This window comes from Microtus oregoni, unplaced genomic scaffold (assembly GCF_018167655.1).
Source record: "Microtus oregoni isolate MIOR12 unplaced genomic scaffold, Mior012 000060F_ref0000265, whole genome shotgun sequence".
In the NCBI taxonomy this organism is placed as follows: domain Eukaryota; kingdom Metazoa; phylum Chordata; class Mammalia; order Rodentia; family Cricetidae; genus Microtus; species Microtus oregoni.
The window spans coordinates 1949638-1963706 of NW_024543870.1; the positions used below are offsets into that span (position 1 = coordinate 1949638).

At 40.0% G+C, this 14069-nt stretch overlaps 1 protein-coding gene across 1 annotated transcript in view; it reads right to left on the minus strand.

Annotated features, from left to right (window-relative positions):
• The window catches only part of LOC121439273 (N-chimaerin), a 142382-nt gene that overhangs the window by 62068 nt on the left and 66245 nt on the right, over window positions 1-14069 (minus strand). Inside the window, exon 6 of the mRNA XM_041639729.1 lies at window positions 626-914. Within this exon, the coding sequence (XP_041495663.1) occupies window positions 626-914 (289 nt within the window). The remainder of the gene's footprint in view (window positions 1-625; window positions 915-14069) is intronic.

Sequence of the window (14069 nt, forward strand, 5' to 3'; positions counted from 1 at the left end):
ATGGATGGCAACACACGTCAACAATCCCAACATCAAAGAATGAAAACTTTTCATGATATTCTGAAACATATCATAACATACGACAACTGAAAATTTAAGCTGTGTTTCACAATTAAAGAAAAGTAAATCCTTCTAAATACTAAGGGATAAATCATCCCAACTCAAGGTTGGCTGATTTTCATAACAGTGAGTTATCAATAAACAGAATTAAATCATGCATATTAAAATAAATAAAATTGTTAAAAACAAAACTATTTAATAAACTACCTTAAAAGAAAACAAAAGGTTCTGATGTAACTTCTCAGTTCCTTACATGGTGGTAGCTATCTTCCTGGTCACAAGCTATGCTTCTGACTACAGCCCCTTAGCTTTTTGTTACTAGGTCATTTTCCAACATATTTTAAAACTGACAATGAACCTTTTTTAAAGGAACACAATCAGAAGCAAAAATATACCTGGCATATTTTAATCAAACAAGTAAGGTATGCAAAGCTCATCCCCACATCCCAGACATTAAGAAAACCGCATCCTTCTGAAAGCACTGTGAGAATGGGAGACTTTCAGGCAGAGGGGTGCTCTGCCGTGGTCCGCCCCCCCAAAGACAGCGTGGTAGAGGATAGCTTACCCTTTTCTCTGACACCCCATCCTGGCCTGTCGCCTCTTTCTCATCATGTGTCTCTTTCAGGACTGCCATGTGCTGTTTGTATGCTGGCTCTCTGTTTAAGGTTGTGTATCCTATGTGCTCATAAATTGGGTTTATCGTCATCTTGGCAATGTACTCTGCTGCCTTGGTTTCAATATAGAGAGTAATCAAGCCATCAGTCACCAGATCGTGGATGGACTCAAAGCGTTTCTCCCCAACAAAGTGCTTTCCATCGTAGTACAGCCTGAAGTTTCTGGTTTGACTTCCAAATCTGCCTCAATGAAATGGGAAAGATGCTTTTAAGAAAAGTGAACAAGTGAATTTTTCTAAAGAAGAAACAAATACACAAGTACCCCAAGCTGATATACATTGCTTTTGCTTGCATATTACTCTGTTTAGATCAGCTGTGACTAATGTCCATTAGTCACTTAGAATACATAAGATTCAACTTCTAAACACAAGCAATGTACTTGAAATAACTAGGGTTTTTAGCATGGTGATCCTAGAAAAAATGTATCTTTTATTTACTTATGTATTGTTTAAAATCAATTTATTACACTTGTAATAAAGCAAGGAAAATAAATTTTATAGCCTAAGAATGCACATTCAATATGCAATTGGTCAACTATAATATATAAAACTTCTTCAAGTTTAATAATGAAAATATTCAAAGTGGTTAAGGCCAGTATTCATGTCTCTCAACAGGGAAGTCCCATTTACTGCTCACTCAAGTGGGATGCCAACAATCATTTACACTTGTGCTGCCTCCAGAACTGAGCCAAGCCGCAGACAGCAAAGAAACACACTTGGGCAATTCTGGCCAGAGGGCAAGGACTTATTCTTACCTTTAAACCTGTCTTCTGGTTAGGTATAGGCAAGAAACACTTGCAAATACAGTGTCTGTTAAGTCCACACCATCAGACTCTAGAAAACTGTTGTTGGTTTTCATAATATGCCTTAATAACTGGAGAAGGATGGTTTCCCATAATAGTAATTTCAGTATTTTGCTTCCTGCAGGAAACCTCAGAACTGGCTCCAAGTTGGCATGACTGAGAGTGTCCTGGCCAGGAGATACGGGCAACTCAGTAGAAGCCAACACCAACGTGGGAAGAGCTGCCAGTTTCAGAGTGAACGCCAGTGAAACTAAGCAAATAAGAAAGGATCTTCTTAACTTGGTTATAAACTAACTCTCTCTCTCTCTCTCTCTCTCTCTCACACACACACACACACACACACACACACTACACTCATTAGAAATAAATTTTAAAATTGCAGCAATTTTGCCTTGAAAACGCCACCATGAAGCTGCAAATTCAGTATGCAACATAATCATGGCACAGATAGTATTCAAATGTGTAGGAGCTACACAATTATTCTAGTTTATTTTTATTTGGTTACATGGTCTCATTGTGTAGCCCTGGCTGGCCTGAAACTCACAGAGATCTGCCTGCCTCTGCTTCCTGAGTGCTGGGATTAAAGGCATGCAGCCACCACATCTTAGACAATTATTTAAATTAGACAATTTAAATAATGGGTCCAGAATATTCTGTTTGTTTTTTTGTATTTAGATGTTAATAATACTCAATCCAGAATAAACATAATATCAATGTTGACCTTTTAACATATAGTTAGCCACCTTTTGTTCCTTCCAAAGCAGTCAAGTTTTTACTTATACTTAAGTAAATGAGCTCTATAATTAAACTTTCTTCTAAAATTAAACATTTCTCCCAAACAAATTTTTATTCTATAGGTCTCAAAAGCTAGAAAGATAAAATGTCTATCCCAAATTAATAGGTATTATTAGAAAAAGAGAGACACACACGAAAGAGTGGGAAGAGAGAGAGAGAGAGAGAGAGAAGGGAGGGAGGGAGGGAGGAAGAGGGAGGGAGAGGGAGGAGAAAAAGAGAGAGTTTAAAAACTGTCTAAGCCCTTTCCATGGTGGTGATGGCCCTCTAACTGAAGACAGATTGGGTGCTAGTGTCAGTCACTGGTCATACAAGTGTCTTCTGAAGTCTGAGCAGTAAGCAGGGGAGGCAGGGGAGGGAAGGAAGTACTGGAACTGATCCCAAAAGGGTTAGGTATGGTTTGGCTAGAAGAGAGAAGTCTAAGCTTGAATTTCTGCTTTACCCTTTAATCCCAAGAGGTCTCCTCCATGATTCCAGCTCCTCTTCTGTCTGCTAGCCTTAAGGGAGCTATGAGATTACTGAAGGAGCTCTTGGTCATCAGGTACCTGATTAAACTTAGTCTCAAAGGACATGAAAGCAATGCCCAGACTGGAACTTTGCTTAATTTTTTCTTTAGAAAAATCATATCATTTTACTAAAGGAATGGCAGGTTTTCCTTTAGTTGCCAAAAGCAACTCTCATTTACTTAGGGCATTACCTAAGGGACAGTCTAATGGTGCATACTATCAGACACTGTGCTTTACTTTGATTATTTTGTACTTTGTTGTGGGATCTGTGGGATCAGAAGTAGAGATCAAGCAGAATATCCTTGAGAATGGAGGGGAATGGCTAGAAGAAAAACAAGAAGAGGAAGACACCAGGTCTGAGGATGAAGGGCCCCTCCCTTGTAACTGCGCTCTGCTGGTATGGCCTTTATTCAACAACCAGTCAAGAAATGCTCAGACACTCCCAGTATTAGGATGTTCATGATGTCCTGTGCACATAGCAAACACAATGGGACAGAGATAACCATAAAAACAGATAAAAAAAAAGATATGAAGTGCTGAATTTCAAAAACCTCAAGTTAAGACAGCTTAGAACATGTTTTACATCTGTTTGTGTGCGAACGCACACATGTGCATGCCCAAGCACACAGAGGTCAAAGAACAATTCCTAGGAATTGGTTCTCTCCTTAGAGCATTTGGGTTAGGGACTGGACTCAGAACATCAAGTTTGGTAGCAAGCACCTTTACCGGCTGACTAATTTGTGGTCTGCTATCCACTATTTCTTCAGACCATTCACTCTTCTCATTTTCTGAAATAACCCTCCACCTCTGCCTGGACTGGAGCAGACCAGCTCTGCAGAGACAGCTGAATAGATGAAATTCGTATTCTCCAAGGTGGTTCTGAACCTAACAAGCAGGAAAGAACGAGGGCAATCTGCTCTGCGCTGGGACTGCTGTATGGAATTACCACTTCCCACGATTATCCTCTCCTGTGGCTCTAGTTGGGTTTTCCTGGTTAAAATAACTGTATTACTGTGCCCACCTAGTTGTATTACATGTATTTCAAATTTTATAATTCCACCATTTAGCTTTAAAAATATGAACTCTTTTCCAACTTTTTTCTTGTGGGTGAATAATATTCCTAAAAAATTCAGTCTACATACATAAAATGATGAAAATATATAAAACTGTTACTTTCTATAAAACCAAAATTTAATTTGATTTGAGGCCAAAGTTATTTTGAAGTATCTCTTCAAAGGACTCCAAGCTAAGTCTCCTGCTTACAAACAGAAAATAAAGTATACACAAGACTATGTCCGCTAATACTGCGACAGAGGAGTTTCTAGCAACAAATACACAAAAATGTTTTCATCATAAACACAATTTGTAATATTTAACAGAACCAAAGCATCCAACTCAATGCAGTAACCGTAGGAACACCGCAGAAGCACATAGAGTCACAAACAAGTCTTCGGGAGACAGCTGGGAACAGAAGTGAGTGATGAAGCATTCTATGATCTAGGCTCTGCTGAGGGACTACACACCAGCCCCTCTAAGACATCAGGCTATGCATGACCTTTGCCTACCTTGTTACTTAATTTTGATGATAAAAATTGGGGAAATTACTAAAGACAGTAAAGTTATTCCTGTATTTCTCCTCCCATTGCTTAACTAATTTCCAAAGATGGCACCAGACAGCTCTGGAAGGTCACAACCCACGCACGACTCAGCTAAGTACCCACTGCACTCCTCATCCTGTCCCTAGCAGACCTAAGTTCTGCTCACTGGCGAGGACGAAACAGAGACTGGTGGGCACCCGAGGTGCCATCTTGAATATAGGACACTGAAACCACTCCTTTACCAGGTCCTTAGGAAGCGTCTCTCCTGACAGGAGAGCTGAAGACTTCTCTGGGGAATCCCATCAGCTCTACAATAGAGAGCGCCATCCTGTAACTGTCAGGCTCCCCTGACTCTCAGAGCTGCACTTGAGCCTAAGTGCCAAATGCACTTAAATATGCTAACCAGCCAGCAACCACCCAGTATCTGAGAAAAACGTTCCCGGAAGAAAAAGACTAAGATAAACAGACAAAATCAGGTCAAGTTAAAGGAAACAAATCATTCACAGGGAAAATATTTATTTTTAAAGTATTATAGGATCTCTTATTTCCATTCTTACATAGAAGTTAGTTAAAATGATTAGGATGCTACAAAGGAGACCCACTGTAAATAGCCAAGGTAGAAATCAAAGAGAAAATCCAAGAAAATAATCACAAAGGAAGGACAGAAATTTATGTAATTTGCAAAAAAGGGCCCATTCAGCATGGGTAAATGTAACAAGGTACTGAAAAAATAGAGCGGTAATTGTCAATGAAACCCTCAGATGGGGAAAATGTATTTAATGTCTGACATTACTAAACACCAGCAAGGATACAGAGCTACTACAGAGTCTGTGGCTGCTACACTGTTTACAGATTTACTTGGTAAGGCTAAACACAGGCACACATACATACTCTATGACACTGAAAGCTCAGGCCTTGGAGCTGGGACTATACTATTTATCCATCCTGAAGGTATATAATACCTAGAAATACTACATTCTACCTCTCATATAACCTAGGCTATTTTATAAACAAACATGTAATTTTTATAGTTATATGACTACTGTTGCCATAGGCTTACATCTATATTTATAGGTAGGTATAGATATAGCTTTTTTGAGATGGGGTCTTTCTACCATATAGCTCTGGTTATCCTGGAACTAGCTATGTAGACCAAACTGCTCTTGAACTTATAGAGATCCACTTGCCTCTGTCTCTTGAGTGCTTGAATTAAAGGCATGGGCCACTATATCCAGCCACCATAGGCTATTTTTTTGTTGGTAGGAAGTTTCAAGACAGGGTTTCTCTTTGTGAAACCTTGGCTATTCTGGAACTTACTCTATAGACCAGGATGGCCTCAGACTCACGAACAGATCTGCCTCCCTCTGTCTCCAGACTGCTGGTATTCAAGGCATGCACCAACACTCCACAGCTCACCATAGGTTATTTATATATTTAAGTACTTCCCCTAACTTCACATAAACACACATATAGCAACAACATTCAAAAAGTGAAACCACATAAATTCCCAGGAAAACAAAAGCTGTGATGGTAAATTCCATGAGCTTGAAAAGTCCTCCCATAGCCTTTCTCCTTCCTGAGTTAACGGCACACTACTGCTTCTAAAGAAAAGGTCAAACACTGCCATGTAGTATGGACTGTTGGTTCTGCTAACACAACACCTGGCCGGTATGATGCCCAAGCAAACGATGGCTGAGCAGGTTGACTCAATGAGCCTGGTATGGTAGCAAATAGTTGTCACCACAGCACTTAGGCTGAGACAGGGAACAGACATAAGTTCAGTTTCTACAGGCGTATTAGTACCATGCCACACTGTCATCACAGACCCCCAATGCCCTCAGTGTGATGAAGAACGGAACATGAAGCTTCTTTCCATAGCAACAACAGAAAGTACAAAGACGCTCTTTTTACTCCAGAGAGTCAAGGAATTTGTCATCATTTTTACCTATCACTTATGCAGAGAACCAATACTAAGTACTTTGCTCAGAACTATATGTATTTATATATTTCATTTACAGAAAAACATTATATATATATATATGTATATATACCTTTTAGAAACTACAATATGTCCAGAAATGCTCACCATCTCTGTGAAATTAACAACAGATTTCACTTATTTAAGAACTGATGATCAGTTCCACTAAATGGTTTAAAATGAATCTGCTATATAGCAGAATAAAAAATTCACTCTAAAGTACAGCTGTAAAAAAAGGGGAGTTATCCATATGAATGTCTTTGCTATTAAGAGCTGCACAAGAAGACCAAGCAACACAACTGTAACATATACTCAGAATGTTTAGGTCAGCCCCATGCAGGCTCTCTGGTTGACAGTTCATTCTCTGTGACCCCTATGAGCCCAGGTTAGCTGATTGTATGAGTCTTCTCCATGGAGTCCTCTGCTTCCATCAGTTACTGGATGGTGCCTGCAATTTTTTTAGCTTCTTTTTTAAAAAATGATAACTGATCTCTTTATTTTTTATTTTTTTTATTAATTTTTATTGAGCTCTACATTTTTCTATGCTCCCCTCCCCCCTTTAGCCCTCCCTCAAGGTCCCCATGCTCCCAATTTACTCAGGAGATCTTGTCTTTTTCTACTTCCCATGTAGATTAGATCTATGTACGTCTCTCTTAGTGTTCTCACTGTTCTCTAAGTTCTTTGGGATTGTGGTTTGTAGGCTGGCTTTCTTTGCTTAATGATTAAAAACCACCTATGAGTGAGTACATGTGATAATTGTCTTTCTGTGTCTGAGTTACCTCACTCAAAATAATGTTTTCTAGATCTATCCATTTTCCTGAAAAATTCAAGATGTCATTATTTTTTTCTGCTGTATAGTGCTCCATTATATAAATGTGCCACATTTTCTTTAGCCATTCTTCGGTCGAGGGGCATTTAGGTTGTTTCCAGGTTCTATACTATATAATGTAGAAAAAAAACAAATATTGTTTTAATGTTTTAAGACTGTATTAAGCAGACTCTATTAGGGCCTACTGTGTGCTCCTTTGCAACAGACACATGGATTCTTTGTTTAATTTAGCCAACAACAGCCATTTCTCATTACTTCTAGTTTTCAGGCCATGCTCTGGAACTTGATTTGGTCTGTTACATACTTTTAAGTTCAGTATCAACTATCTACTAATGGTCAGCAGATTATTACATTTTCCTCAATAAATGCCCATTATTAATGTTTTACTGAAATATAGCATCCCATATTTACTGACAGGGTACAATTCAACGAGTTTTTATCATTGGTAAAATGCAGAAACTGCCCAAACAGCTCCCAAAATTTCCCCACGCTCTTGTATAGCTTCTCTGTCCCGCTGGACCACCTCACTGTCTGCTGCCACTAAACTTGTCATTTTCTACAAACAGAGCCAGCAACCTAAGTTCAATCCATAGCAGTAGCTCATATCTGTTATCTTGGCACCCCAACAGGAGAATCCCCAGAAGCTCACAGGCCAGCTAGCTTAGAGTACACGGAGAGGAGGAGCACAGAATAGACCTGGAAAGCTGTACTCTTACATCCACATGCCCATTCACATACACATACTAACAACAATAAAATAAAAACAATAAAAAGTTAATGAACTATAACATGCATATAACTGTTTTTGATGCCCAAGTGTTTAACCTAAGATCCACTGTAAACTGATGGATGCAGGTGTGGTTGCAGTAAGCTGTATCTGCACATGCGACTTTGCGTCTCTATTGCTACTGGAGTTCACACTCAGCATTTACCATCTGAAATCTGTAATATGAAGCTGTCTAAAACTTAATTTTCTGAGAACTATCATGATATTACAATGGAAAATACTATATATGACCTCACATGACACAGACAAAGTAATAGAGCACTAAAAAATTGTAGAAAATGATCTTCGGGTCATGTGTACAATGTATATGCAATATAAAAGAATTTTGTGTTTAGAATTAAGGCATCCCTTTATTTATGGCTAGAAACCAAATATGAGTGAGTACATCCCATGTTCCTCTTTTTGGGTCTGGCTTACCTCACTCAGAATAGTGTTTTCTATTTCCATCCATTTGTATGCAAAATTCAAGAAGTCCTTGTTTTTTACTGCTGAGTAATACTCTAATATGTATATATTCCATACTTTCTTCATCCATTCTTCCGTTGAAGGGCATCTAGGTTGTTTCCAGGTTCTGGCTATTACAAACAATGCTGCCATGAACATAGTTGAGCATATACTTTTGTTGTATGATAGGGCCTCTCTTGGGTATATTCCCAAGAGTGGTATTGCTGGATCCAGGGGTAGGTTGATCCCGAATTTCCTGGGTTTCTGATCCTACTGCACGTACTGGCTTTGTGGGAGCCTAGGCAGTTTGGATGCTCACTTTACGAGACCTGGATAGAGGTGGGCAGTCCTTGGGCTTCCCACAGGTCAGGGAACCCTGATTGCTCTTCGAGCAGATGAGGGAGGAGGACTTGATCGGGGGAGGGGGAGGGAAATGGGAAGCGGTTGTGGGGACGAGGCAGAAATCCTTAATAAATAAATAAATTTAAATAAAAAAATGAAAAAAATAAAAGAAATGCTTTAAAAACGGGACCTACATGACTTAACTATTTGTTTTTTCTCCTTAAAGAGATTGAAGTAATAAAACCACAAATATAATAAAAAAAAAAGAATTAAGGCATCCCTAAGATTTCAACGTATATAGGCAAATATTTGAGAATCTAAGATATTTCTATTGTAACTATGACTGCAAATTGTCTCATAAGTAGAGGCTTAAACTATATCTGTTTATTTTAATAATAACAATAATTTTCAGTGATATGTTCATTTCACCATACAACCTTTCTAACTCTATGAGGTACTCCTATTACATCCTCATTTGCAACAAAGGAAACTAAGTGTTAAGGAGATTAAGTAACCAGTCATACAGAGAACTTGGGAACTGGGGTTTGAACCCAGGACTGTGTGATTAAGAGTCATGTTCTGAGTCACTGACCACCTACCCTGATTTAGAACCACAGGCTAAATCAGTCATCAAAAGCCCTATCAAAAGGTTATGTGTCTTTTCTAGCAACACAGCAAAGGATTCACAAATCTCTGTTTACTAGAGAGGTTTTTAGAGAAGAGTAATAATCTGAGTGAAAAATGGCTCTTTGGTTTCATATTATGTAGAAAACTGCATCCTAAGGAGGTATTGGGAATCCAATGGCTCATGATCCAGTGCAACTAAATAAATCCCAGGTATGCATCTTGTAGAAGCCTAAGTAAGTAAGTAAGTAAGATAAGTAAGGCATCCTCCCCGCCCTGGAGGACCTCATTTCATCTTTAAAGACAGCCGTGCACATAAATAGCCATTCTCTGTAGGTGTACCTTCTGCTTTGCTGTATTTAAAGATCACATTAAGATCTTTTTAGAAAATTCAATTTAATAACAATATGGAAAAAGCACCAGATGTAAACATGAAACAGTGTCTCAACTGTAATTTTGCCCACTGGGCACCATTCCTAAAAAGCCCCCACACTTGAGTCAGAAGATTTTTAAGTGAACCTAAGATCCTGGCAGAAAACAGATGTTGGAATTTCTAACAAAAATTCTGAAGTCTTAGCAGGCAGTGGCAATCTGTAGAATTCACAAAATAATCACAAATGAGAGCAGAAGCAAAGGCTAACACAAGTACCTAAAACCACAGCAAATAGGGCAGGACAGACGCTCAAACTGCAGCAGGCAGCAGGAGATAGCATGGGATATTCACAGGGCAGCTACTCTACTAGAGTCAAAGATTACAGGATACATAGGAGGTTAAGTTATCCTAAGGGATAAGGGCTCTATATCAAACACCTATTTGTGATCTTCAAGCAAAGTCCAGATGAGCTCCATTAAAGGGTAAAGGAAGCCTTTCAGTTCATCTGCAATGAGCGCTGCTCCAAGTTGGCAGAGCTCTGCGATGCCTGTGGCTTCTGGGTGGATGGGAGGAGAAGAATGAAACATGCATTCATTTGGGCTTTTCCAGAGCTTCCTGAGAGCTTAGTTTTCTCTTGACTGACTCAGAATGCTAATGGATTCAGCATTGTTTGGATGGGGGGGGGAGGGGGCGGGCAGGAAAGCCAAAGAGGGCAAGGACAAGCTGGAGTCCTGTGGTGCCACCCACCAAGTCCAGTGCAGTTCAATGTGAGTGGGGAAGGCCACTCAAATCACGGCTTCTCCCTTATCAAGTGGAAAAGGGCAAGCGTGTCAAGTGTATATGCAACATTCTGCTACTCAGAGAGATATACAAGGGACTTGTTTCTGCTGACTCATTTCGGGAACTGGCATAGAGCTGAATAATACCCACAGGAGACTGGTTCTAGGACCCCCATGGAGACCAAATGTTGCAGATCTCAGGTCCCTTCAATAAAATGGCAAAATAGTCCCATAAAACATGTATCCTCCATATACTTTAATTATCTCCAGCTACTTCAACACCCAATACAATGCAAACTTTGTAAACATCATATAACTGTATTCTTCTGGGCATGATGACAAGACAAAAAAAACACCTGTATGTCTTCAGTACCTCTATGCTGGGGAGGATGTGGGGTAAAGGGAATACTTCTCCACTGCTGGTGGGAGTGCAAACTGGTACAGTCCCTTTGGATATCAGTATGGCAATTTCTCATAAAATTAGTAAACAACCTACCTCAAGACCCAGCAATACCACTTTTGGGTATATACCCAAAGGATGCTCAATCGTTTATCACAAGGACATGTGCTCAACTATGTTCATAGCAGCATTGTTTGTCATAGCCTGAACCTGGAAACAGCCAAAATGCCCCTCAACCAAAGAATGGATAAGGAAAATGTGACACAATGGAGTACTGCACAGCAGAAAAAAATAATGACATCTTGAAATTTGCAGGCAAATGGATGGATTTAAAAAACATGATACTGAGCGAGGTAACCCAGACCCAGAAAGACAAATATAGTATGTATTCACTCATAAGTGGTTTTTAGAAATAAAGCAAAGAAAAACCAGCCTAAAATTCACAATCCCAGAGAACCTAGACAACAATGAGGACCCTAAGAGAGACATACATGGATCTAATCTAAATAGGATATAGAAAAAGATAAGATCTCTTGAGCAAATTGGGAGCATGGAGACCATGGGAGAGGGTAGAAGGGGAGGGGAGAGGAAGGCAGGAGAGCGGAGAAAAACATATAGCTCAATAAAAATTAAAAAATTTTTAAAATGTCAGAATATATGTAAAAACAGAAAAGAAAAAAATAAAAATTACATACACCAATCCTGAAAAAAAAAAAAGCCAAGCCAACCCCCAAATTTCAGAGTCTCTCAGAAAAAGTTGGGAGCACGGGGGTGGGGGTGGGATGGGGGGAAGGGGAGATGAGAAAAGAGAAGGGAGAAGGGAAGGATTGGGAGAGCTTGGGGGGAATGGGATGGTTGAGACTGAGGAAGGGTGGATATGGAAGCAGGGAAGAAGATATCTTAACTAAGGGAGCCATTTTAGGGTTGGCAAGAGACTTGGCTCTAGAGGGGTTCCCAGGTGTCCAAGGGGATTTCCCCAGCTAGGTCCTTGGGCAGCAGAGGAGAGGGTGCCTGAACTGGCCTTCTCCCATAGCCACACTGATGAATATCTTGCATATCACCATAGAACCTTCATCTGGCGATGGATGGAGATAGAGACAGAGACCCACACTGGAGCAATGAACTGAGCTCCCAAGGCCCAGATGAAGAGCAGAAGGAGGGAGAACATGAGCAAGGAAGTCAGGACCTTGAGGGGTGCATCCACCCATGGAGACGGTGGGACTGATCTAATGGGAGCTCACTAAAGCCAGCTGGACTGGGACTGAACGAGCATTTGATCAAACCAGACTTTCTGAATGTGGCTGACAATGAGGGCGGACTGAGAAGCCAATGATAATGACACCGGGTTTTGATTTTACTGCATGTACTGGCTTTTGGGGAGCCTAGCCTGTTTGGATGCTCACTTTCCTAGACCTGGATGGAGTGGGGAGGGCCTTGGACTTCCCACAGGGCAGGGCACCCTGACTGCTCTTAGGACTGGAGTGGGGGGGGAGGAGGGAGTGGGGGGAGTGAGAGGGAAATGGGAAGATGGGAGGAGGTGGAAATTTTTAATAAATAAATAAAAAAGGAAAAAAAAAGAAAACCTGGTTGATAAAAGATCTCCGGTATGCAACCAGCATACAGAGAGTGAGAGAAATGGCTATTTCTGAAAATGTATACAAGTGGAGGTGGGGAAGACAACAGACCTGCCCAAAATAACAAACAGAAGACAACTAAAGCTAAGAGACCAAAGCACATAAAATACGGCTATAGAAGCACAGCCCAATCAACGAACAAACCCTCCTGGGTCTCAGCCCAAAGAAGTAGGTGCTCATGAATCACCTGATGGAGAATTCCAACAAATATTAAAGCAATGGAAGGAAAGATAAGGTGATGGATGCAGGGGCCAGGAGAGAGGGAAAAACAGTCGTTCAGTGGGTACATAGTTCCAGTTGCACAGATGAAAGTTCCAGAGCCCTGCTATGCAGCAATGACATTTGTTAACAACCATACTTATACTTCAATTATTAAGAGACTAAAAATAGGTTGTTTCAGAGTAGTTCAGAAAACCTGGATATAGATTAAGAAAAATAAAAGACAATCATTAAGACAAATTAAAACCTTCCTTTCCTTGGTATAACCACATCTCTTGATGTAAGACAAGAGAAGTTTTTATTCTTAAGTCACATAATAAACATGTGGGTACTGGAAAAATGTCTGCTCTGTATAGCAGAGCTTCAGAGCAACTCCACTTTAATTACACACACACACACACACACACACACACACACAGAGAGAGAGAGAGAGGGAGAGGGAGAGGGAGAGGGAGAGGGAGAGAGAGAGAGAGAGAGATTTTATATGCTGAATTCTAAAACACATTTGCCACAAGCCTTTGGGGGTAAGGGACACTCAGTCTTTGCAAACATTTTTAAAGCTATGGCACTGACTGCATTTTAAAATTAATTACAGTAGCCTTTTATCACATCAGTTTTAACACCTCAGGACTACTAAATTTTATTGTCTCGTGAGCCCCCCTACTCTAATACCCAGAAAACTTCTCTTGAAAAATGTGTAATTTTAAGTAAAAGAAGCTGAAAATATTCTTGGGAAATAATTCCACACAGCATCATTTTCCACTTAATCCAAATAGCACAGGAAGCTTTGCAGAAACTGAAATGAAACCATAGCAACCAACTGAACCTATCATGAGCGATCAGATCAAAAGAACACACAGTACACAACATGTCAACGCCTACCAGCAGCATAATCTTTCCCTAGTTCCTTTGGATCCTTTTTCTAGAATGAAAAAGTCTTTGACCGTGCTCAGTACCAGCAAAACGTAAAATCCCCTTTACAAGCAGCTACTGTGATTCTCTGGGAATTCTGATTCAGTTAATGCTAAAACTCAAACTAATATTCCAAAATTTAATGATTTTTATTTCAGTCTATTTTACTATTTCATAACACAATAAGAATAGATTCTGCTGTGCAGTGGTGGCGCACACGTTTAATCCCAGTACTTGGGAAGCAGAGGTAGGTGGATCTCTGTGAGTTCAAGGCCAGACTGGTCTACAAGAGCTAGTTCCAGGACAGCTAGGGCTA